Source organism: Motacilla alba, chromosome 12 (genome assembly GCF_015832195.1).
Source record: "Motacilla alba alba isolate MOTALB_02 chromosome 12, Motacilla_alba_V1.0_pri, whole genome shotgun sequence".
NCBI classification, from domain to species: Eukaryota; Metazoa; Chordata; class Aves; order Passeriformes; family Motacillidae; genus Motacilla; species Motacilla alba.
In genome coordinates this window covers 478707-503808 of record NC_052027.1, presented here as the reverse complement: position 1 = coordinate 503808, position 25102 = coordinate 478707, and the positions used below count along the sequence as shown (strand labels likewise).

Sequence of the window (25102 nt, the reverse complement as noted above, 5' to 3'; positions counted from 1 at the left end):
GAGAGGGGCCTGCCATGGGGATGCTGCTGGGCTGCAGCATCCTCCCGCTCCTTCTCCCACAGCCCCGGGCACTGCCACGTTTCCTTGGGAACACAGACTTGTCCACTTGTAATTCACAGCCTGAACTGGTCACATCTGCTGCCACTTTTGTCTGACTGCGAGCAGCACCGAGGGAGTAAATCTCATTTATTGTCCCTGCACCCTGTTGTCAGGCTACGTGACCCTGCCCTGATCGTGCTGATCAATGGGAAGGAGAATTTACAGGACTGAAGGTGGAGCGAGACCCCAGAAATGCTCATTAAAAAAGACTTGGAGGAGGTTGGGGTTGGTTTTGTTGTTTGGGGTTTGAATTTGGGTTTGTTTGTTTGTTTTGGAGTTTTTGGTGTTACATTAAAGAGGTCCACCCCAAACCTCCAGCATTCCAAGATCCCTGGCAATCCCCTGCTTGCTGCCTGTGTCTTTTGGGGAACGCCTTGTGTCCCACAGCCAGCATTTCTGTCCCCAGCTGCTTCCCAAGCAGGATCAGCAAGAGAAGGGGGAAGGCAGAACAGCTGCCTCTGCTGAGTTTGTGCCTCCTCTGGTTTTGCCTGTTAGGAATACAACGGACGCAAAAAAGCACTAAAAACAAAGAACCAAACAGATCTCTTGTATTTGTTCACGATTTAAGAACAGCAAAAGAAGCTTCACAAAACCAGATGGCGGCTCTTTCCCCAGAGAAAACAGCTCTTCTGACTGCCCTCCTGCACAGCCGGCATGAGCTCCAGATCCCTCATCTGTCCACATGGGAGGCTCCGGGATCGGCTGGAGAAAGGCTTTCACCAGCTGAAAGCCTGCAATGATGTAACCGGAGCTCTGGGCTTGGGGCTATTAAGATGCAAAGGAGAATGTATTCAAACTGGAAAAGAAAGAGCTGAACAAGAATGTGAATCCTGCCCTGAGCCACTGAGATGGAATAAAGGAGAAGATCATTAAACGGTTCACTTCAGCACCTCACATTCCTTAATCCAGGCATGGAAAGATTTCACAGATCATTAAGAGAGCAGAGCTTTGCAGACAGTTCCTAGAGCCAGCCCCTTGTATCTGTGCAAGTTCCCCAACCTCTGTACAGCCCTAACAGGATCAAATATTATACACACAAGTCAGATCAGATTACCCAGCAGTGCCTTCTGGCCTGAAAAATCTGTGTATTCATGGATCCACTGAACCAATTCTCTTCCGGAGTAATACTTTACAGGCATTAAAAACACTGGATAATTCCTTTTAAGAACTTTTCATCTCACATCTCAAAGCATCCTATAAGCCTCAAGATCTTCCAGAAAGAGAGATGGATTACAACCTAATTTTACAGATAGGATAAAACAAGTCTTTCCTCGGGCATCTCTGCTGTTTCCCACTGTGCCTGTCTGCGGTGGAGATGGGCCTGAACTTCGTTTCAAGGCTAAACCCCTCCCAGCCTGAAGGGACACAGAAAACTACAAGAAAAACAAATTCCAAAGCAGTAGACTCAAACCGAGGAACCTGCAGGAATCGGCAAGTCCAACAGCAGCAGTTGCCCAATTTCTTTTATTTGTTTGACTTAATGTTCCTAAAAATATCACAGGCAGCTGGCTCCCCGGGACCTGCACTGGCACAGCCAGCTTCACACTGTGCCTCTGACCAAAACCTCCTGGGCATCTCCAGGGTCTGATCCAGCTCCCTGCTGTGCCTCCCGACCAAAACCTCCTGAGCATTCCTGGAGCCTAATCATGCTTCCTTTGGAGCATGTCCTCATCACCCAGAAATGCTGCTCTTCCATGTCCTCTTGGCTATCTCCACTGTGCTTTTCCAATTTCAGCACAAGGACCTGGCCAGAGGCAACTGCAGATGCTCTGCTCCCTGCCTCCATCAGCACTGACCAGGAAAGGCTCAGCTGCTGCCAGGGAATCAACAGTGCTGCTTCCCTAGAGCCTCTGCCTCCGAGATCAGCAAAATGTCAGCCCAAGGCTGACACTGCTCTTCACTCCTCCTCCTCTCCAGAAAAAGCACAATATTGGAACAGCAAGGGAAAGCTGTGCTGAGACCAACACAGTACATCATCTGTCACCAGATCCAGCCAGCCTGGAACTTGCAGACAGGAAACATAAATGTGGGGAGGGATTTCACCTTCCCAAGAACCAGCACAACCCTCCCCAATGGCTGCGAACGCAGCCTCGGGCAGCACCAGCAGTCTCGGGGAGCTTCAGGGTGAATGAAGACCTGCAGAACTCACACCTGCAGGGCAGAAGGACCACGAGGATATTCAGAAGGTAACAGGCATGCAGTGGAGAACCCAGCAGCTGTGGAGAGACTGCCTCCAAAGGGCTTTCCATACCAGACAGGATCCAGCCCAATACTTCACAACCTCCTCATGAATTCATCATTTACTATAGACCTGGAGCAAGTTCCAGACTGCAGACAGCTTAGCTTGAGGCTAATAATATGTTCTACATTGGGATCACTGGGTTGTGCAGCTGCCACCCACGAAGCAGAGATTATCACCCTCGCTTGCTTCATTCCTTCAGTACCAAGTGATTGTGCTCCTGCCTTCTTCAGAAGGGTAAATCAGCATAAAGCATATTGTCTGCTCTCACCATCTTCCCCAGCATCCCATTTATTAGTGGGTGCAGAACCAGATGGTTATAGATAAACAACACCAAAGAAAATACAGAAATAGCCTGGTGTAGTACAGGAGTGTTAAAATTCTCACCCAGAAATAAGAAAGGGCATTAAAGGTACTTGGGCAGCTCCAGGGGAAGCGAGCCAGCAGACAAATGCAATCCATATGCACCAGTGTGCACAGCTTTCCCTGAAGCACCATCAGGACAGAAAGGGCTCCTGCAGCTACAGCTCTGGCTAAAATCAGCTGTCACTGCAGGTGTCCATCACTTCCAGAAAATAATCCTCGGCTATTTCACTGGATTTCCTTGGTATGCAGAGCAGAGCTGCTGCAGCACTGCTCCTGCAGGACTCCCCTGCCATGCTTGCCTCGTGTCACACACGTATGGAAGAGAAGCTATAGATGTAAACATTCCAGCATTCCTTCTGTCAAAGCACTGTTTTCTTTAAAAAATCCCCTCTTTCTCTTCTGCTCCCACTCTGATGTGCAGAGCTCTCCAATTGTCTGAATCCACATCCCTTCATACAAGGAAAAGTACGGGGCTGGCAGCGTGGCTGAGACACCAGCCAGGTTAACAACAGTCACCTAAATGAAGGAATGCATCGTCCTGGCAGGGGGAGCAAATAAAGACTGGCATTTGTTTGTTTATGTGAACTGAGGGGCAGACTAACCCCTGCTCAGATCTCCCGGCAGGGTCAGCTGGCATGTGCCATGGCCGGAGCCAGCTCAGCTGCCCAGGGGTGCTGGCTGGGGTGAGGAGGCACCGTGGGCTGTGCTGGGGCAGCCTGTGCCCCTGGCGGGGTTTGGTAGCCATGCTTGAGCCCTGGGCTATGGACACATCTGCCTGTCCATACAGCACTGCTGCCCCACTCCCTGCGCTCACTGAGCCCCTGAGACTGCACCCTGCGCTGCAGCACAGCAGCACTCCTGCATCACTCCCCTGCAGAGGCTCTGCTCCAGCTGCTGGCTGGCAGCAGCGCTCACCCGCGAGGGCCACGCTGATGGACAAGCCCAAGGGCTACCACGGGGACAACACTGGCCCAGCTCAGCACAGAGCTCGGCCCCTTGCATGCCACAGAGCTGCTGTCTGCCTCTTTGCTAGCTCCTTCCTGAGCAGATTGCTAATTGCTCCTGATTCTTGCTCTTCTAAAAAAAGCTCAGACTGCAATCTGCATAAATGCTGCAGAAAGAGTAATGAACCGCCCGCCCACCTGAAATTCAGACTCGAGCAGAACACACGGGAGACAGAAGGATGGAACGAGCCACCAGCAGCCCTCACCACGCCACTGCCACCCCACCTGAGCACAGGGAGAGCCGGGGTGCATGGGGACTGCTCCAAATAAAGCCATGGATCTCTACCTAAACTAAGGACTGAAAACAAAGACAAAATGGAAGCACAAGAAGCACTGGATCATTCTGGCAAGTGGGGACAGCCGAGGGGAGCATGTCAGTGGGCACAGCCCTGCAGGAGTGGGAGAGTAGAGACAAATTAAAAAATAAACCTGTCAGCCCCTGGTTTCTACCATTCATGTAAAAAATACATGGCTGCAGATGTCCAAGGTGTAAGAGGAAGCAATTACACACACAAACCTCCCCACAAATAAACATCTCATGGCTTTATCACCAGATAATCTTCAACTGCAAAAGCACATGAGAACATTATTTTGCCCTTAATCTTTCTGAATTGTCAGCTGTGACCACAACACTTCCATGCACATCCCTGACCTGCAGCATGCAGGCACTGCTCCCCCGCTTCTGTATCTCCCAGAAACACCACAAGAGACAGCTAACCCAGACTTTGTTTTAAAACTCTGTTAAATTAAAGGTTTGTTTACTGTGAACTCTCCCTCCAGAGTGCTGGGAATACAGATGCACAAGCAACAGCAGTGCTTGCTCCAGTGCAGGCGAAGTGTCTGCACACCTGCACAAGCTCCCCTGCCACCGAAGCACAGCTCTGAGTCACCTGTTCTGGCTTTTTCTTAATCTAAGGGAGAACCTATGAAAACCAACCATTTAACTCTAGACTAAGCATCTGGAGAATACCTTGTAATTACCAGTTCTGGTTCTCTTCTCTCTGACAGCTTCCCAAAACACATGTGGATCCTGGTACATCCCAGAGCCTCTCCACTCCCTTCTTCCCTGGTGGCCCCCCAGCTGCAGCTGCTGCATCAGCTCTGGTATTTATAGCCCCTCTCTGCTGACTCACTACTGCTCCTGGCTTATTCAGAAGCTGCTTTAACTACATTTGCTTTTGACAGTGTCACATTTATCACTCTCGTGTGTAATTTTGACACTTTGCCCTTCCAAAAGTCAAACAGAACAGACATCCTCTGCCTCTCTGTGCAGACGGGTGGGGATGTCCACAATTTCCTCGCCTTCCACTTTCGTTCCTTGTCCCAACTCCAGGAGTCCAGAGGAACAGAACCTGGCTAAATCTGATAGAAACACTCTGAGTTAGCAGGAGAGCTGAGGTAACAGGGCAGCCAGCTCAGGGTGTCTGCTCTGAGCTCATGGGCAGCTTCTCCCCAGCCCTGCCCCCAGGGTATCCTTCCCTCGGGCCTTAGGATGTCCATCCACACCATGCTAACAGTGCCAACACTAACTCCTGCTAGCTGGAAAGAGATTAAAGCAAGCAATTCGTTACAAAGGATTTGCTACAGGCTGGTATAAACACACTAAAACACAGAGTTTAGGCAGCAGCAGTGCCTTACACACATCACCATCTTTTAATGTGTTCCTGTTACCTACGAGTCTGTATCCCATATGGAAGTTGTTTTATCCCAGCCCTCCCAAAATCCCCTTTTGAAATGCTGAGTGTCTCTGAGCAGAAATCTTGAACTTCCCTTGGCCCTGGGATTATCTTGAGGGGTCAACACTCTCAGGCAATTTTAGTACATTTTTAGGATAGGGTTTGACATTGAACAGGCTTATAAAAACACATGGAACTGATGCTCCCTGTGCACTCCCTGCAGCGACTGACAGGCTCTCAACCCCCTCCAACCCAGCACCACACCTGCAGTCCCTCTGAGAACTACTCCCTTTCTCTGCTTGACCTGCATGACCAGAAAAGCTGCTTCTCCTGATTTGTCAGCCTAAGAGTGAAAAAGAAGAAAAATTATTTTCAAAAGTGTTTCTCTATCACTCCTGCATAACAAAGCTCTCACTGACAGCTTGACAAAAATCTGGCAAAATGTTTTCCAACTGATTTTAAAAAATTTTCAAGCACCAAGTTGTAACACAGAAACCTCACAGTTATCAAAATATGCACTGAAACGACCTTAATAACAAGGACGAGTCAAGCTTAGCAAGAAAACTTAATGGTCTTGATATTTGCTTTGTCCAAGTAGCCTGTGGGCTCAGCTACTCTAAACATCATTTCCCGAGCCTACACAATACATGTGCAATATGTTACACTTTGGGAGCGTTCCAAACACGCGCTCTCTCTTCTGCTCTAACCCTGCTGCGTTTCGAAGGCATCAGCCACAATCTCACCCCCTTAAAATGGCAGAACAGGCAAGGAGTGCAGCTGCCCACCGCCAGCTGCACACCTCTGCCCGCGCCGGGGGCAGAGACCCACGTGTGCTCCCTCTGCTGTCATTCATCGGGGAACAGCAGCACCAAGGGGCTGCTCCTTTCTCAGAGGACCTCAACAGCCCCTTCAGAGGCACCTCTGCCTTTGAGACACCATCACCACCGCCTGGATGAGCCCTCTGCAGGGCCAGAGTCCTCCCGGAGCCAGCCTTTCCTTGCTTCGCCCCGTGTGTTGTTCTCATTCTCTCCCCCACACCCAATTGCCCATTTATGTGATTCTGAGCTCTGTTCAGCACCCTCTCCCCACTCAGCCAGACCTGAACTGGAGCCCAAACCTCCCCACCATGAAATGCCTCCTCCCGTCTCTGGAGCAAGATGAGCAAAGCAGGGGCGTGGGCAGACAAGAGGCAGCCTGGAAAGGTGGGGATGGGTCTGCTCGCTCCGTGCACAGGAGCAGGAGCTGCCTCAGCACATCTGGGGTTCAGCCCAGACCCCTGAGCACAGCAGTGTACCTTGGACACATGGGGGACACGTTTCCTCCCTGCTCCAAAACCACCTCTGCCTGCCTCACACAAAGCAGACAAACCTGCCCACGTGAACAGCTCGCCATCCACGCTCAATGCACTTCATGGACCCAAATCCCCCCTGGAACTGCACCTACTGCTGCCAAGGGGTAAGCATGCCATAGTCCAAGCAATCTTGAGGTCCTACATAGGGGGTCCCACGAGTTCAGACCCCAAAGTGAAAGAAAACATTCACAAGCTTTTTGTTTTGAAGTATTCTTTGCCATTGCATATCCATGCTTATCAAGTAATTTATAAATCAAATGAAGTACCAAAGCACTGCTGGTAGAAAACTGTATTTTCCTCTTCTCCTTATGCTGCAAACAGATTCCTTTAGATACAAAATTTCAAACAAATAAGGGTGGCAGCATGCTGTCACTGCTCCTCACACGAATTCCTAATTTTAAGATTACATCCTGCCATCAGTGCCAGGAATAAACAGAAGTCTCCAACACTGCAGTAACTGTGCTCCTCCTTTAACACAAGCCTCTGGTGGAACAAGTCCCACTCCATCACACAGATTCAGAGCGTGTCCTCATTCCAATCTGACAGCACAAAGCTGAAGCAGTGATGAACTCAGGGGCTCACTTATTTAGCTGAAAATAATGCACGAGGAATGCGGCACAGAGTATGAACGACGTGCAGCAGAATCCACAGAGCCAGCCTGAGCAGCATCCCAGTTCCGTATCTCCTGACAACACATTATTCCAGACTAATAGAACTGACACCCACCCCTCCCTGTGCATGCAGTGTGTAACCAACCCCCTGCAAACGCTCCTCAATGGAGATTTCTTCCCAGTTACTAAAATTCTGACAATGTCAGCAGAATAATCCTGGAGCTATATCCGCCACAGCTCACTAGTGTTTGTTTTCCGCGCAGGAGCCATTCCTTCTGTGAGACACTCCCGACGAGGGATGACTTGTGCTCACTGCAAGCAGCCAATATTGACTGGAACCACGCTGGGCTGCGGAGCTGCTCCTGCCGAGCAGCACCAGCTGATCAACACTTGCACCAATCTGCACAGGAGCCGTTTCAGGCTCGTTTCAAAAACAGAAGAGTTTATCTCCCCAAATTGAGAAAACAAGGTTTTAACCACTGAAGCATCAGGAAGACCAGTCCTCTATGTGCTTGCTGCTCTCCTCCTCCAAAATGTGTTCGACCACTGCTCAGCCTGTCCTCTGACCTGAACTGAACCCTGCCTTTTCCTGCCCTTCTCTAAGGATTACTCACTCCCCATCTCTGTCTACCAAGGCACTCTTATTTCATCACATCACATTTGGCTTTCAGAGCAGCATCTGTAACCCAGAGCAAAAGAACACAGTCAGTACTTTCAGGCCATGAGTCCCATGTGACACTCGGATTTTCACCTCCATTGCCCAGTTCAAAGTCAGAGGAGACTCACCATGACTGAGAGAGTAATACCTGACAGCCCTGCTCAGGTGTGTGACCCTCTAAACACGCCCAAGATCTGACTGCACTGTCAAGACCTCCTCCCCTACAAAAGAAACACGCTGGCCCTGGCCGTGAAGAAGACTCCAGGGCTCTTCCCTGTGGCTGAGGGCAGACAAGAATTTGCTGTATCCTCCAAGCTTCATTTGCTGTATCCTCCAAGCTCCCTGATAATAAAAGCACTTGGGAATTTAACCCTACCAGTGCAGGGACAGGTAAGGCACTTTGGAATGCCGAAATGACCTGGTACGTGGTTTTGTCTGTTTTCATGCTGTCCCCCTAAAATGATGTTGCTCTTTTCTGAAGGGAGACAGAAGTGAGACAAAGAGCATGAATCAACTTGAGGTAGGGAGCACATTGTGGCCTTTAGCCACAGCCATCAAATGGGTTCCAATGACTGCAGTCTGAAGGGAAAAGCTGACAGTGTCTTGACATGGTCATTACGTAAAATGCACCCTATTCCTTCTGTGCCATATGCCTTTGATGCATTATCATTCCCACTCTTCTTGATTGCTTTTCAAAAGCCATCTAAATTAATGTGAGTTGGTAAAGGGTAATTATTCCTATGAATAATCAGTGTATGCTAATAAATGCAAAAATAGGACAAAATGCTACGTTTCACCAGCACTGACTGTTCCTGGGGACGACGGTCCCTGACGAAGGGGACAGGAGGACAGCTGTGTCCTTCCTGCAGGAGCACAGAGCTACTCTGCTCAGCAAAGAAGCACCCACAAGCACAGCTCCTGCTCTTTGTCTAAAGCACCATCTTGCCAAAGACTGGCTGGTCTGCTCCTAGCAAAATCCTACGGGAATCTATATCAATAAAGATACGGGATACTACAAAAAGAGAAAGAAGATATTACCAAGAAGAAAAAGACAGAAGATATTGCCAAGCAGAGGATGCAAGCAGAGGGTTGTGTAAGTATTTGTCATCGACTCTCAGTGTGCTGCTCCACTGATGGCTGGGCAGAGCTGGGTGCCAGCACATCCCGGGTCCCTCAGACCCCAGCACCCAACGCGGCCCCACGGGCTGTGCCCCAGGCAAGCACCCAACATTTATCACCTCCACTCATCTACCGACCTGAATGGCTTCACACAGCAGATCTAGGGAGGCCCCCACACTCATGGGATTAAACAGCACTCAAGAACAAGGAGAAATGCTTAAGTCTTCTCAGCAATGGCAGGAAGCTCCAAGTGAGAACTAAGATCCTGCTCAAAATAAATGGCCATTTGGAATTCTCTGCAACTTGCATTTGCTGCCTCCTCAAAGTCACAGCATACGTTCTGGCAACATGATGGGAAGTGCATTAGTGAATTACAAGAAACATTTTAAATCCAGTTAGAGACCAGCCCACCATTATTTTATTTAAGTGCTTTTTAAGAAATATAACAGCACAGTGAGTCTAAAAGGGCTATTTCCCCACCTTTTGGGAAAAAAAGACTTGCAGGACTTGGCACTTCCCTGTCTGAACTTCAGGAGACTCCTGCTGCCTGTGTCCCCAGCCCCTGGAGGTCCCTCTGAGAGCAGCAGGATCCATCAGCCGCGCTCAGAACACGCAGCAGCTGCCCCAGTCCCCCTTTCCAGCTGGAGCACTGCCAGGCTGACTGCCTGCTTCACCTAGGATACAGCTGGACTCCCAGAAAAACGCTGTGATTTCTCTGGAGCAACCTTCCCAGAGAATCCCGTCTCACAACCTTCCCAGAGAATCCCGAGCACCGAGGAAAACGCAGGAACGAGTCACCTCCTACACGCAAAATAACATTTAGCTTCAGTAGGGGACGAAAGCATCAAATCAGTCAACAGCCTACCCAGGGAGGATGTCAGATCTCCCAGCACTGCAGGATTTTATCTACAGACTGGAGGAGCATATGTCGAAGATGCGTGCTCTGCCAGGAGATGCAAAGATACAGAGGAGAGGCGTCGGGGAAGCTTTTGGCTGAGCCAGCGTCCGCACCGCGCGAGGGGATGCCAGTGCCCTGCCCAGCACAGGGCAGCCAGAACACAACCCACACCCGCACGGAAAGCCACAGAACCCCGAAACACCCCAGAGTCACACCCACTGCCACAAACAGGGCACAGCAAAGGTGTTCTAGCGCAATTCGCGCGGAAGCTCTGCCAGGAGCCGCGCGCTGCCCCGGGAGGCAGCGATGGACACCGCGCTCATCCCGGCACACAGCCACAGCAGCTCTCCCCAGGCTTCATCACCACGGCCTTGTGCTCACGCCCTGCTCGGGAGAAATCACAGTATGGCCTGCAGGGAGCTACTTCAGAACACACTCTGGAGCTGAGGAAGGCACAGGCTGCAGACAGACTGACCACAGGGCAAAGCACAGCGAAGAGAACGTCCGAGACCCTTACAAATAATTGTGTATTTCTAACATGCTGGAAGTTTTAAGATCAAACTCAAGATGCATACTTATTATTTTATATTTTAAAATGTAAATTATTAAAATTACAATCACTTCAGTGAAAAGGTAGAAGGCTACACATTAATATTTCCCAGAAATAATGTCTATATATTAGGTCGACTGCCTCTTACTAGGGATTAATTGCAAACTCAGCAGAATCAGTTCAGTGAGAAAAATCTCCCTTTAACTTGGGAGCTTTTCATTCAAATGAATGCTGAAACGGAATAAAACAAAGCAGAGCACTTGTCCAAACTAAGAAATGTGTAAATTTCACCTACATTTAGCCACAGATTTCATTAATAACTATAAGCAAATGAACTTTTCTTAAATTCATAGGGTTTATCCTAACAACTTTCCCGTAAATTTTAATGGATTATTTTCCCTCTCCCTCTCCCAAAAAAATATCACAAGATGCCTTAGCTCATAAACTATGTCCAATAGGTTGCCTCCAGCCAGGACATTTTACTGAGATATGGAACAGCTGCATTATGCAGAGCCATAACTATGTTTCAAGGAGAAGATCATCAACAGGGATACAATTTTCTATTTGGATTTAAAACTAGTGAACAAAACCAGTGCCCATGTGAACAGCACTGCGCAACCCCAGGCTCCTCTGGAGCATCTCCACAGCTGGCTGCACCAGCACTCACTGGCTGGTGGGGCTGTGAGGGACCTGGCCAAAGCCAGCACCCCCTCAGCAGTCACTGGGGACCAGGACAGCCCCAGGCTGCCCATAACCCTGGGGGAAAGGACAGCCCCAGGCTGCCCATAACCCCAGCAGGGTTCACCAGCACAGCCCCAGGCTGCCCATAACCCCTGGGGGAAAGGACAGCCCCAGGCTGCCCATAAAACCCCTGGGGGAAAGGTTCATCAGGACAGGCCCAGGCTGCCCATAACCCCTAGGAGAACAGAAGAGCACCCCAGATTTTCAGCTTTAAACTATGGTCTAGTACTAGGAGAAAGAAGAGGAAAATCAAAGGGCTGTTATTTGTCTCTAATGAACTTCAGAAAAATTCCTATGAAAAACCTGTTAACAGGAACCAGGCACTGCTGAGAATTGGGGAAACCATGGATTATAACACAAACATCAATTTCAGCACGGTCACAGTCGCCAACCACAGAAATCCCATCACCAAAAGCCCACATTAATGTGGTACTAAAAATCTGAGCTAAGAGGTCAAAGAACGTTCAGAGATCTGGAGGTAAAATGGGAATGTCCTACCTCACTCCCATTGCCAGACTAGCTCACCCTTATGGAAAATCTTTTGTTACTATGGTGATGGGGAATCAAAAAAACCTTAGATCCATGTAAACACAGGTTTTCCTACACAGATTGCACTATTCTGTACTGACAGTTAATCCCAATTTATGAATTTTCAGTTATTCAGCCAGCCAGAGAAAAGCGAGTGATTATTCATAAATATAAAAGTTAAAGTTCATTCCTAGATAAATCGCAAACAAAAACAGGTCTGAATTTCTCATATCAATTATTCACAATAACCAATTCACTCACCTCCAGTTACTTGCTAAAACCCAGACATACTAATCTCTCAATTACTTATTTTAGGGGGGCAACTCCTCCCTGCTTTCTTCCTGCTCTATTTGTTTACATACGTATATAAACAAACATACGTATGTCTCTGTGTCTCCTCCCCTCTGTGGGCCACACACAGAGTAAACAAGGAACAGAGGTTGCTAGTGAAGGCTTCTGAAATTCACTACATTCAGCTTTGAACTGCTGGCCCAAGGGTGAAATCAGAACTGACTCATAATGTCTCAGTTCTTTTTTAAGCTGCAACTGAACATTCACAGGAAAACTAAAATAGTCTGAAACAGTTTCAGCTACCAGATCTGATGGGTTTTATCTCCAATGTCCCGACACCAGCCATTCATTTTTCTCCTTTTTTGAGCCTTTTCAAAGCTAGGTTCCAGGAACACACAGAAATCAGTCTTGCACCCCAGGCACCTTCCACCTCCTCTTGCCTACATGAACCCTACTCTGAGACTACAGCTTCCAAGGAGGAATCTAGTCCTGCCTCGATCATCAAACAGGTTTCTGGAAGATTAGGAATCTGCCAACTTCCCTCAGGTGGGGATTCTGCAGTCTGGACTCCCGCAGCTGCTGCAGCAGCCAAAGGGCACAGAACACCCACCCGAGAGGCACCCACCACCAGCCCCTTCCAAAGAGCCCAGGCTTCCAGCTTCCCAGCTCCAGCAGGGTGTGCATCCTTCTCCTGGCACAGCTGCCCTGGGAGCAGGCAGAGCTCACCCAGCACCTGCCAGGTAGGTGCCAGCAGGTTGTGCATCCTTCTCCGGGCACAGCTGCCCTGGGAGCAGGCAGAGCTCACCCAGCACCTGCCAGGGGCCAGCAGGGTGTGCATCCTTCTCCGGGCACAGCTGCCCCCGAGCAGGCAGAGCTCACCCAGCACCTGCCAGGTAGGTGCCAGCAGGGTGTGCATCCTTCTCCGGGCACAGCTGCCCCCGAGCAGGCAGAGCTCACCCAGCACCTGCCAGGGGCCAGGCGCAGCAGGCGTTGGTGCTCGTGGAGCTGCCCTGCAGCAGCACCTCCATCACATCGCTCACTTGTGGGGTCAGACACAGCACACACTTTACCTGCTTTATCTCTGCCTGGTCTGCACGGCATTTGTCACCCGAATCACTAATTCTCCTGTCCTACAAGGAACACTTGGCAGCAAAGCTCCAGGCGATGCCGCACAGGAGCCCTTTGGTAACTCAGCAGCAATCCAGGCCTCACGTTGCTCTGGCAGCGCTATCAGGCAATCCACCACCAGATGGATGTATTTGTAAATAAGGCAGATCAGTTTTGTCAGGTTGTAATTGGTTTTAGAACAAGCAATTCCCACGATGACAAACAACAATTAAAGAGCCCCACAGTGCAACACCAAGCAGGCAGCACTTAGGGACAGCAGCAAAGGGGAGCGATGGCAGTGCCATCAAAGGCACACGGGGGCTTCACCTGGGACAGGCTCGCAATGCAGGAGAGCAGGAAAGCTCAGCCAGGGTGATCCCAGAAGCTGAGGATGTTGGGTGCCCAGTGAAGATGCAGCTGGAGCCACAGCTGTCACCTTGGCAATTCAGAGCCTGCAAGGACCAGCTGTGCTCCTGTCCTGGTAAGTAACCTGGATGCAGGCTGACAAAGAGCAGATGAGCCACTGGGAAACCTGAGACTCCACCCTGGGGACAAGGAGCTCTTCCCAACAAACTCTGCACACATACAGCCTGGTGAAGACTCCAAGAAAGTGAAAGGAGAGGACACTGAAGATTTTTTCTTTCTTCCAAAGGTGTACTGCCATCATGAATTGCTGCAGGCTCAGTAGTTAGCTTGGTGACCATAAATGTCTTTTTCATTGTCATTGTGATGTACACCACAGACAAGGACACTGCAGCAAACTCACAGTGACAATGTGACCAGCCTCCAAATTCTTGGCACACCAACAAGAGCACACGCGCCAGAAGCCAGCGGGGCAGCCGGGGCTTGCACCCAGCTCTCACACAGCCAGGGAATCCTGGGGACACAACCTGGGACTCTTCCCATGACCAACCACCACTAAACCCCCAATGGAGGTTTAACTTGAAGATGCTCTTCGGCTTTGTGACCTGCAAAATTCCTTCCTTCCATCCAGAGCCTTAAGAAAGGTACCCCATCTGCTCCGGGCTCCTCTCCCATGCAACACAGATGCCTCCTCCCTGCCCCGGACAGGCATTCCAAGGCAGTAGGCAGCTACATCCACAACACGGTCCCAGTGCTGTGTGATTAGGAGGAGAGGCAAAGAGTGTGCATTTCTTTCTTCCTCTTCTTCTCACTCCCCCTTAGCTCGGAGCTGACCTCTCCCACGGAACAGATTATTGTTATTTCAACAGTGCATCTCACACTGCCATCCTGCAGAACAATGACTACATGAGTACTCTTTGTAATGATTTCACTTCCAGGGGTTTAGAATATGACATTTTCACTTACAATATGTTTACTTTGTATTTCTTTAGGAATTTTAGCAACAGTAGGTCAAGAGCGCACAAGCAGGAAAAAACATGCAGGAAAAAATGCTTTTAAAGCCATGAGTCACTGAGAACACGATCCAGCAAGGATGTTAAAAGAAACAAAAAATGCTTTGAAAGAACCTACTGAGAGTCTGATTCCCAGGTTACTCGATCTATTCCAAATTAAAACTCTTTTTTGACACACTTCCTCAGGCTCTTCCTGAGCTATTTGAAAAATCCAATTACAGCGGAGATCCTGATTTCCATGTTCATTTATTACCAGAGCAGAAGTCCCATTCACTTTAGTGGTAAAAAAGAACAGGGCAATAGGAAATCCTCTACAAAACATTTATGTATTTAATGGAAAATAAAATCAAGGCCGATTAAAGGAAAAGCTGGCAGAATATAAGAGTTTCTGTCTAGGACTGCAGAAGTGGATTCCAAGTGGCCGGAGCAGGACGTGCCCTTCAGTGGGAGCAGCGGGGCTCACAGCAGCCTCTACAGGGCCTGCCTTCTCCTTCACACACACACACACACACACACACACACACGAGGCCAGCAACCTAAACTTATCAAACTGGTGATCTCCAGCTCAGATCTGTTCTCGAGATCATCTCCTCCTTAAGTTCCAAACGCAAACATCCCCTCGGGCTCTCACCGTGCCACAGAAGCGCCTGGAGACCACAAACGACTCTTCAAACAAACAAAGCAGCAGGACTTCAAACGACTCTTCAAACAAACAAACAAAGCAGCCACACTACAGCAAGAAGAAAACGGATCTTGCGGCTCTGCCATGGTGAAGGAGAAGCCACTACACTTGAGCAAGTCCACGACAGAGCCTTCTACTGCAGTCCTGCTGTTCCACAAAGCTGGACTAACCGATGAAGAAAAGCCATGGAAAACCAGATTCCCTCCTCCCTTAATGGGAATCATTAAAGTCAGTCCTCCATCTCCTGAAATCCGGTCAATTACACGTCTGTATCCTTCTCTCTTCCTAAATATTTACACTTAAAACAGCACCAGGCTCACCCCACCACTACAGCTCACTTTGCTATCTCCAGCAAAGCCAAAGCACAAGTCACATGGATAAACTCCCTGCCCTGGAGGGCTGCAGCCCTGGGCATTCCCAGAAGCAGCAGGATGAACAGAATCCCAAAGAGCAGCACTCCCTCTCCTCTGCCTGAGCAGGACACCAGAGATGCTCAACCAAGAGCAGTGTCCTCTCCTCTCCCAGCTGGTAGACACTGGGAACATTTAACTCCAGGCTCCTTCAGCAGCCAGCTCCTCAGCTGTCCTGCACACCTGCCACTGCTACCAGATGGAGCAACGTTTTCCAGAGCTACTTCAAAACTACTCTCCAACTTCAAAGGCAAGAAGAGCGATCGATACTAATGTAAATTCTTCTTGGAAGCTGCTGGACACAGTGTGGCTGTGTATTCTTCCCAAACTCTGCAGTTTCCATGCTAAAACCTGCAGCACCACACAGAGAACCTCCCTGAACATCAGCAGAGCTTCACAGCCAGGAAAGCACATCTGGAAAGCTAACAGAAACACCTCTGGGAGGCAGATTGTTTAAGGCAGCTCAACACACAAGAGGTGTAAGCAGGAGACTGACAGCAGCAGCTTTCCCCCAGTTTCCAGCCCTCTGGTCCCCAATTCCTCCCAGGCCAGAGGTTCCCAAACTAGAGAACCCACCCCTAGTACAGACAGACAGACAGACAGACCACAGCCACGTGAGCACCAGCCAGAGGCACTGCTGCTGCTCTCCTCTGATAATGCTGTGCCTGCAGAGATGACTTTGGGGACCCCCCTCCACAAGAGGCTGGGAAGCACCAACTTCCACTCCGGGATTATGTTACCACACCTTTTTTACATGACTTTGTTGGTAAAACGAAGAGGAATATTTAAATTAAAGAGGCTTTAAAACCTCTCCTTCCCTACTGTGGCCATCCTACCAGCTGTCTGCTCACTGCTGAGTACCAACAACCCTGGGAGAAACAGCACAACCCTGGGATAAACAGCAGGGCTGCTCGTCCCTGGCTGCTGCACTGTGAGGGGGCCATTTCTCACGTGAACTCTAAAGCCAAGCTGCTGGAAAATCAGAGGCAGCAAGCACTCCCACAGCACCCTGGCAGTAAGGAACACACAGCCCCATCACACCGACTGGGTGCAGTCCAGGGAGCACACCACAGCCGCATGAACTCCCTCACTAATTTTATTTTGATACTCCACTTCCTCTCTTAAAATTGCATGTTGCAATGCACTGTTCAGTGGCTGCCTCTGTCCAAACCACTGCAACTGCCTTACAAAGAGAAAAGGGAAACTAAAATAAGTTGTCTCAGGCCAGTTTGCCAGGGAAAAGTTTACAAAGCAGGCTCTCCAAGACGTGAACAGCGTAAAGGGCATCCAATAACCACAGGCCCAGGGCTGGCAGCCCCAGGGGGGTCAGCAGTGACAGGTACAGCCCACCTTCACCCCAGCACCACACGGGCTCCCCCTGCTCACCCTGTCCTCGGGCGCTGCTGAGGCACACACCACTGACACGCAGAGGTGGGGCACACGCAGCACATCCATTATTAGCAAGGAATATTCCCTTTGCAGGAGCAGGGCTTGGCAGCTCAGCAAAACCCTCCTGGGATGAAATCAACAGTCAGGACCACAGAGCCACCCAGGCTGTAAGAAAGGGGAGATTACTTGATGCCAGCTGTGCTGGAGAGTGGCAGGAGGAACGAGGAGCGTGCCCACACACTGCTGAACCCTGGCAGCCCTGAGTTACCTGTGGGACCTGTCCCTCCCTGGAGGAGCACGGCTGTGGGACCTGTCCCTGTCCCTCCCTGGAGGAGCACGGCTGTGGGACCTGTCCCTGTCCCTGTCCCTCCCTGGAGGAGCACGGCTGCGGGACCTGTCCCTGTCCCTGTCCCTCCCTGGAGGAGCACGGCTGCGGGACCTGTCCCTGTCCCTCCCTGGAGCAGCACGGCTGCGGGACCTGTCCCTGTCCCTCCCTGGAGGAGCACGGCTGCGGGACCTGTCCCTGTCCCTGTCCCTCCCTGGAGGAGCACGGCTGCAGGACCTGTCCCTGTCCCTGGAGCAGCACGGCTGTGGGACCTGTCCCTGTCCCTGGAGGAGCACAGCTGTGGGACCTGTCCCTGTCCCTCCCTGGAGGAGCACGGCTGCGGGACCTGTCCCTGTCCCTGGAGGAGCACGGCTGTGGGACCTGTCCCTGTCCCTCCCTGGAGGAGCACGGCTGTGGGACCTGTCCCTGTCCCTGGAGGAGCACGGCTGTGGGACCTGTCCCTGTCCCTGGAGGAGCACGGCTGTGGGACCTGTCCCTGTCCCTGGAGGAGCACGGCTGCGGGACCTGTCCCTGTCCCTGGAGCAGCACAGCTGTGGGACCTGTCCCTGTCCCTGGAGGAGCACAGCTGCGGGACCTGTCCCTGTCCCTGTCCCTGGAGGAGCACGGCTGCGGGACCTGTCCCTGTCCCTCCCTGGAGGAGCACGGCTGTGGGACCTGTCCCTGTCCCTGGAGGAGCACGGCTGCTCCCAGGGCAGCACACGCAGCCATCCCAGCCGGCGATGCTGCTGCCGCTGCCATGCGTGGGAGCTTGACTAACAGCTTCTGAAACCAAGCCACAGCCCGGCAGGAGAATACCTGAGAGCTCAAGGGGGAGGGTCCCCTCTCATCTTCCACAGGCCAGCAAAAGGGAGAGTAAATCCTGCTCCTGACAGGGGCTGAAACCCACACAGAACTTACAGCATTCCACCTTACAGAGGCTTATAAATATCTGCTAAGCGCCTGAAGGGCATTTGGTGCTGCACTCTAACAGCCCTTAAAACTCTTCACCTGGAACCAGGACTAGCTACAGGCCTTGAGTAAGTGTTGTAAGAGGGTTTTATTGTTATCAGGAGGAGAGGTAGACTGACAAATAATGCCAGCTGCACACGCCGGCACCTGCCAGCTATCAGGGAAGAATACATCCAGGCTTAGAGGATCAAAATACCCTTCTTTTGTATCTAAATCACCTGAGAGCAAGGCAGGACCCCAGCTCCTGCCACCAGATCCCTGCCCTGGGACAAGCCATGGCCCCGGCCATACTGCCCAGCAGCTCTGACCTCTGCAGGAGGAGCTGCTGAGGATGGAGGGACCATCCCAGCAGCAGCTGCTCAGAGCTGCTGGTGGTCAGCCACAGGCAGGAGCTGCTGACTCAGCTGAACCATCCCGGCCTCTGCTGAAGCACTCAGGACTTCGCAGGAACATCTCTGATAAATTCGAATTGTTTCCATTAGAAACTGACAACTAATCTTTATTAGGAATCATGTCTAAACTCCCTGCTCTCTCCACACATGGCCCGCCCGGTGCCCACTCACGGAGGGCTCTGTAAAACCCAGCTGCCAGACCCACGGAGCAGACACAGCAGGGACAGGGGTGGTGGCAGCCAGAGCAGCGTGGAGCAGCTCTCTGAAGTCTCAGAGCAGAAACCAGATCAGACCCATCAGGATCCCCTAGCTGCTGCAGACAGCCCCACCAGGGCCAGCTGAGCTGGGCAGGCACGCTGGGCGCCCCTGGGCGACGGTTCCTCACATTTTAAGCAGAACAATTAAGCCAACAGACATTTTCTATCTGTTTCTGTGGTTAATACTTAGCAGTTTCCCTCTAGCCCCCACAAAGGGGTGCAACTTTCCCTCTTGCACAGAACCATTTCGTTGAATGAGCTGACAAGTTCAAGCCCTGATGCCTCTCCTGGTTGGGAAGCAAAGCTCCTCCCCTGAGCAAACCAGTATCCTAGAAAATTATCTGGCATGGGAATTTTCCCAACATTTTCTGAGCAAAGTAGAAAGAGGGCAAGAGATAGGAAAATAAAATAGACACAAAATAAGGGATGCAGCTACTGCAATAGAAGAAGTCAAAGGAAGCTAGTGGGCAACGATAAATTAACCTAAACTTTATGAAAATGAGAAAGAATACATTAGTCTTCTTTGGCCCAAATCTACAAATCTCTTTAGTGTTTTTAGATGCTAAAACCATCAAAACTCGAGTTTTATTATCTATTTATGCAGGAACTAAGAGTCACAGGAGTCAAGGAATCATCCCTTTGCCACTACGCAGCCAGATACACAATTTGGAGAGCCCCACCTCCAGGATCACAAAGGATCATGTCACCTGCCAGTCACACCACACAAGATGCCACTGCCTCACGGCAGCCTCCTGCCAACAGCAGCCAGAGGGATCACACAGGGGCCTGTGTTCTGCCAGGGTTAAGGCAAAACTGCAGGAAGCAATATAAAATTAAACAGCCAATCAACACAATGCGCAATTTTCTGCAAGATTGCCAATGCTGGACCATAGGCGGTTGCATCTGCATAATTAAAACTGGTTCATTTTGCTGCATTAAAGCCACAAATCAGGCATGTAACCCTAATGAGGAAGATACATTTATTTAGACTTCTGTCCAGATAGACCAAAAAAAAAGCCTGTCCGTCTGAAAACACGCACTTTAAATTGTGCATCCAAGGATGTGCTGTGCTCGGTATTCCGCAGGCAGCTGTCATGTGGCAGTTGTAAATCTGCAGCCATATCTCCACTGGCGTTTATTTTTAACACCACCACTCCTGTCTGCAAGGCTAAGGCAAATAAGAAAACCTGCCTCCTAAAAGTATTCTTAAATATTTTCTTTCTGGTACCATGCAGCAAGGATCTCCTGCCAGCTGGGGCCAGCTCTCCGCTCTCCGGACAGCTGGAGGGTGCAAAGCAGCAGCAAAGAGAAGGACAGACCCTGGATAACCGACAGGAGGGAGCCTGCCAGCGCTGCGTGTGAGCAGGGGAGGTGAGAGAGAGGTCTCCATGCACGGGCGGGCAGCAAACACTCTGCAGAGCTGCAGGAGCTGCGCTGCAGCCGCCGCCAGCGGCCATCACGCACTCCCACTCCCAAAGGCAGAGTGGCACCGACCAGAGCCTCACGCACCCGCAGCACTGCCACCCCTGCCAGCAGCCCCCAGCCCTCGCAGCCACCCAGGAGCAGCGAGTGCAGCAGGGCTCTCGAGCAGACCCACACGCACCCCACACACCCCCGCTATCTTTCCAAGCATTCTCAGGACAACTTCTTCCCACCATGAGAGGAGCAGACACAATTCTCCAGGGAAGGAACAGAGCCATCGTGGCCAGTAAATCACCCTGTGCATGAAGATAATTCCCAGTTCAGCCCTCCCGTTCCAATCTCACTCCCCACACAGCGCGTGGGCTCCTTGATTGCTGGAGCCGAGGCTGCAGCACCGCGGGTCGGGCAGGGCTCAGCTCCCACCCTGCAGCTGGCAGCCACCCCCGGACCCCCCCAGCCTAATTCCCAACAGCCACAGCTAGAGGCTTCAGCCAAACTTCCCTGAAAGCAGCCTCTGCAACTTTTTCCCCTCCCTGTCACTGCAGGTGCCAGCTCCTCTCTCTGGTTGCACGCACCGAGGCACTGCTGGCAGATCACAGCCTCACCCAGCGCTGGCTGGCACCCCTCAGCAGCAGCCCCCTGCCCACCTCCAAGCCTCTCTGACCTCGTCTTCAAACGCATTTCCAGTGCAGCTTTGCTGGGGTCACTTCTCTTCCAGGCATGCTGACATGCCCTGGAGCTCACACGCAGGGTTTCCACCTTTCTCCCTGCCATCTTCCTGTCCATGCCGTGGGGACAAGCACTGTGCCGTGCTCAGATTCCAGGCCCGTCCTCCATAGCATGAGATCACTGCTTCAAATGTTCATCTGTTATCATCTTCATATTTTAGCATTTCTGTATCAACACTTTGGTCCCCCTTGCCACCACTTCCCCTCTTCTTTATCCCCATTTCTCTCCCATTTTAGTCTTTCTCTGGAGGTTTGGGCATCTGTCTTCACGAGGGTAGCAAGGGATTAGATCTGAACAGAATAATGACTCAATCCTTGAAGAAAATAAACAGGATATCTGGGATAATGAGGTAGGCTACATCCAATCCTTCAGTCAAGCCAGGCGAGACCACACTGTGCACAAGTGGAGGTGGGCGTTCACGGTCCCTGTCACAGCCTCAGAAGAGGTTTAGATGATGACAAACGCTGGCCCGTGTCAGGCTGGCACACTCAACACACAGCTGAGCTCAAACGAGCCTCTCCTCCTGCAGTGCATCCTCGGCCACCAGCCCTCCTGTGTCCCTACAGATGCAGTGACCAGCTGCTGTCCTAGCTGCTCAGCCCCGTTTGCTCACAGTGCTCCTGTTTAGTGAGGAAGCACAGGCCACAGCAGAGCTCTGCACCAATCCCCCCAACGCACACGGTTATCCTCCTCCAGCAGCTTGGCAAGGTGGGAAAATCAGCACCGCCCCGGTCCCCACAGAGAGGTGACAGCAAGTGATGGCCACCCAGTCACAGCTGTGAGGACTGGAGCCCTGCATCTCACCACGGTCACCCCAAGAGCACGCTGGGCTGTGACAGAGCCAGGGATGCATCCAGGGACGGATGCCACCCCCAAAGGCAGCACACTCAGCCTTGGGGTGTGACTGCCCAGCTCTCCCCAGCCACAGCCACAGCCACACCCTGCCAGTGTAAGAATTACCCTTTTTGCAGCTGAGAACACAGACCAATACCCTGTATCAGGAATCAGACATTCCTGGAGGTGTAATTATGCACAGAACAGTACCAAGGAAATTATTACTGGCCCCTCAGCAAACTGCCTGCATTACAGCTGCCCAAAACGTGATCACTGTGGTGTAATGTAACACACACACACTCCAGCGTTTACTGCCTCTCATATGGAAACCATGAGGCTACAGAAGCCAGGCCAAGAACGATCATGGCCCGTGAGTACTCCACTCACAAACAACAATCAGAAAAAGCACTGGAGAGAGCAAAGCTTTCAGGGCAGCTCAGAACCCGTCCTGCCCCCAGCGACCCCTCTGCACCCTGAGCACCCGGGAAGCAGGAATCGCCCGACCAGGACACCTTTGAGAATAAGATGAAACCATGGGACAGTCTCTAGGAACAAACACAAATCCCCTCCCATAAAACGAACAATACCACAGACTAAAAGAATATTTCATCTCCTTAACTGCAGGGTGCAATAACATCAATTTGCCCAAATTACACACAAGCAGAAAGGTAATTGGCACCCGAGCAGGGCGTGTTGTGACTGTTCCGTCACTCTCCGAGGCCAGCTACAAAAGACTGAAATTCACGAAAGTAAACAATGGCACGAAACCAACAGCCAGCCCCTTCCCCAGAATCCCTCCCTCTGGCATCGCGCTGCCGCAGTCGGGCAGAGACTTCCAGGCCGAGTCTGTGCAGCCCAGCCATCACCCAGCCGAGCAGGGATCTGGAGAAAAATGGAACCTCTTGAGTTTGCACAAGCACAAGTTAATCCGCAGAAAAGCTATTTTACACTTTTAATTAACCACGTCCTGGACTTAAATATAATGAAGTGGTGAACACATATCCATATAAAACAACTGAGCGAAGGGAGAGGGGAGCTGGTTTTATATAATACTGGGGGGACTGAAGGAGGCAAGGCAAGTGAAAGGCATGAAGTAAGCAGCTGAGAGTATCCTCCGACTGAAGGTGGGAAAAGAAACTGTCATCAGCTAACAGAATTAGCAATTATCCCAAAAAGGAGTTGATTTATTAAGTTATCCAGAAATGCCCATCACTACAGCTTGGTACCAATGCGAAAATCCCTGGGTGTGCAACAGACAGAAGGTTACACCGGCTCCTCTGCCTCCCAGCCGCTCAGCCCCTCCCTGGGCTGCAGAGCTGCCATGTGCCACAGGGTACCAACTTCCCTTCGAAACGAGAATTAACTCGGAGCCCGGGATTTGCTGCTCAGCGGTCTCAACAGACAAAACCTCTAGCTTTATTCCTCTCCAACACTCAGGAACGCAGCCACTGCCGCACAGCTCCGCACCACTACCGGCACTTGCATAATAATGACTGCGGGCCCGGAGGCGAGGGGCCGGAGCGCGAAGGCGAGCCTCCTTACATAAGGACCGCAGGATCGATGCCCTCCGCCCCGGGAGGCCGCGGGCAGCGCTGCCGACCCGCACAGCCCGGGCTGCCCCGCGGCGGGGGCTGACCGCCCTGCGCCCATCACCGCACGGCAGCGCAGGGCCGGGCAGGGCAGGGCCGGGCCGGGCAGGGCCGGGGCTCCCCCGCGGTGCCCCCCGGCCCCGCGCCCGGCGCTGCCGCAGCGCGGGAGGGGCGGGGGGCGCGGCGCAGCCCCGCGGCCGGCCCGGCCCGTCCCCGCCCCGCCCGCACACAAAGGCGGCCCCGCCGCGCCCGCCCCGGCCCGCGCTCCGCACCTTTGACCTGCGCCTCGTAGTCGGCGATGATCTCTTTGTCCTTCTTGAACTTGCCCTGCGCTGACATCGTGCGGGAGGGCGCGGGCCCCGCCGGCACCGCCGCCGCCGCCTCACCCGGCCGCGGCCCCGCCGCCGCCAGCGGCCGCCGTCATTGGCGGCGCCGGGGACACCGCGGGGAGCGCAGCGCCGCCGGCAGCGGAGCGGGGCAGGGCAGAGCCGGGCACAGCCGAGCCGAGCCGAGCCGAGCCGAGCCGAGCGCAGCCGCTCCCGCCGCCGGCCGAGGCGGGGCCCTGGCGCCGCTCCTGCGCTCAGGTTGCGCGCGGGGCGGGCGCTCCGGAGCCCCGGCCCCGCCCCGGCCCCGCCCCGCTCGGCCCGGCCCCGCACGGCCCGGCCCCGCACGGCTCGGCCCCGCACGGCCCGGCTCGGCTCAGCCCCGCACGGCTCGGCCCGGCCCCGCACGGCTCGGCCCGGCCCCGCACGGCTCGGCTCGGCTCGCCCCGCACGGCTCGGCTCGGCCCGGCTCGGCTCGGCTCGGCTCGGCCGCGCCCCCCCGGGCCGGGCGGCCCCGCTCGGCTCGGGCCCCGCGGCACTGCCGGGAGCGCGGCGCCCCGTGTCCCCGTGTGCCCATGTCCCCGTGTCCCGCCCTCCCGTGTCGCTCCCCCCGCGTGTCCCCTCCCGGAGCGGCCCCTCCGCAGCCCGGGGCTCCGGTGGGACAGCGCGGGTGCACTGGAGCGCATTTGTCGCTTCTTGTTAAAACCGAGGGGAAAAGGAGAAAGTGTTCGTTCCAGCAGAAGCAACATCAGCGGTTAAGGCGCTTTATCGGGGTCCCAGCTGAGCGCTCGGGACCCAGCCCGTGAGACCTCACACGCTTGCCAGCAGCGTGAGCGCTGTCACACCCGAGCCCTCGGCAGCGGGCGCGGACTCGGCTTCTGCACATCCACCCTCAGCTGAGCCCTCCGGCCGGCCCCGGCTCCGCTCCCGTCGCCGCTCCGCACAATGGGGTCTTTTATGGGTGTCTTGTGAGGAGTGAATTCAGGGAGATTTGATGATTCACAGTTACTCTGCCAACTTGAAGAAATAACCCCAGCCCATTACACAAATAATTTACCTAGTGCAAGCAGGCGGCACAGAGGAGCATTCTGCATCCCGGTGGCTGTGGAAAGGCCTGGGGTGCAGGGAGAAAAAGCAAGCCCTTCCCGGGAAACAGCCACAGCAGAA

General features: G+C 52.6%; 1 protein-coding gene across 3 annotated transcripts in view; it reads right to left on the bottom strand.

Moving 5' to 3' along the window:
- Positions 1 to 24174, bottom strand: part of SRGAP3 (SLIT-ROBO Rho GTPase activating protein 3) — a 71075-nt gene extending 46901 nt beyond the window's left edge. For 2 of the 3 annotated variants that reach the window (XM_038149073.1, XM_038149074.1), the window contains exon 1: positions 23885 to 24174. In XM_038149073.1, coding sequence (XP_038005001.1) covers positions 23885 to 23951 — 67 coding nt within the window. In that variant the 5' untranslated portion in view covers positions 23952 to 24174. The remainder of the gene's footprint in view (positions 1 to 23884) is intronic. The other variant, XM_038149072.1, reaches the window with a different exon arrangement.
- Positions 24175 to 25102: the final 928 nt, after the last annotated feature.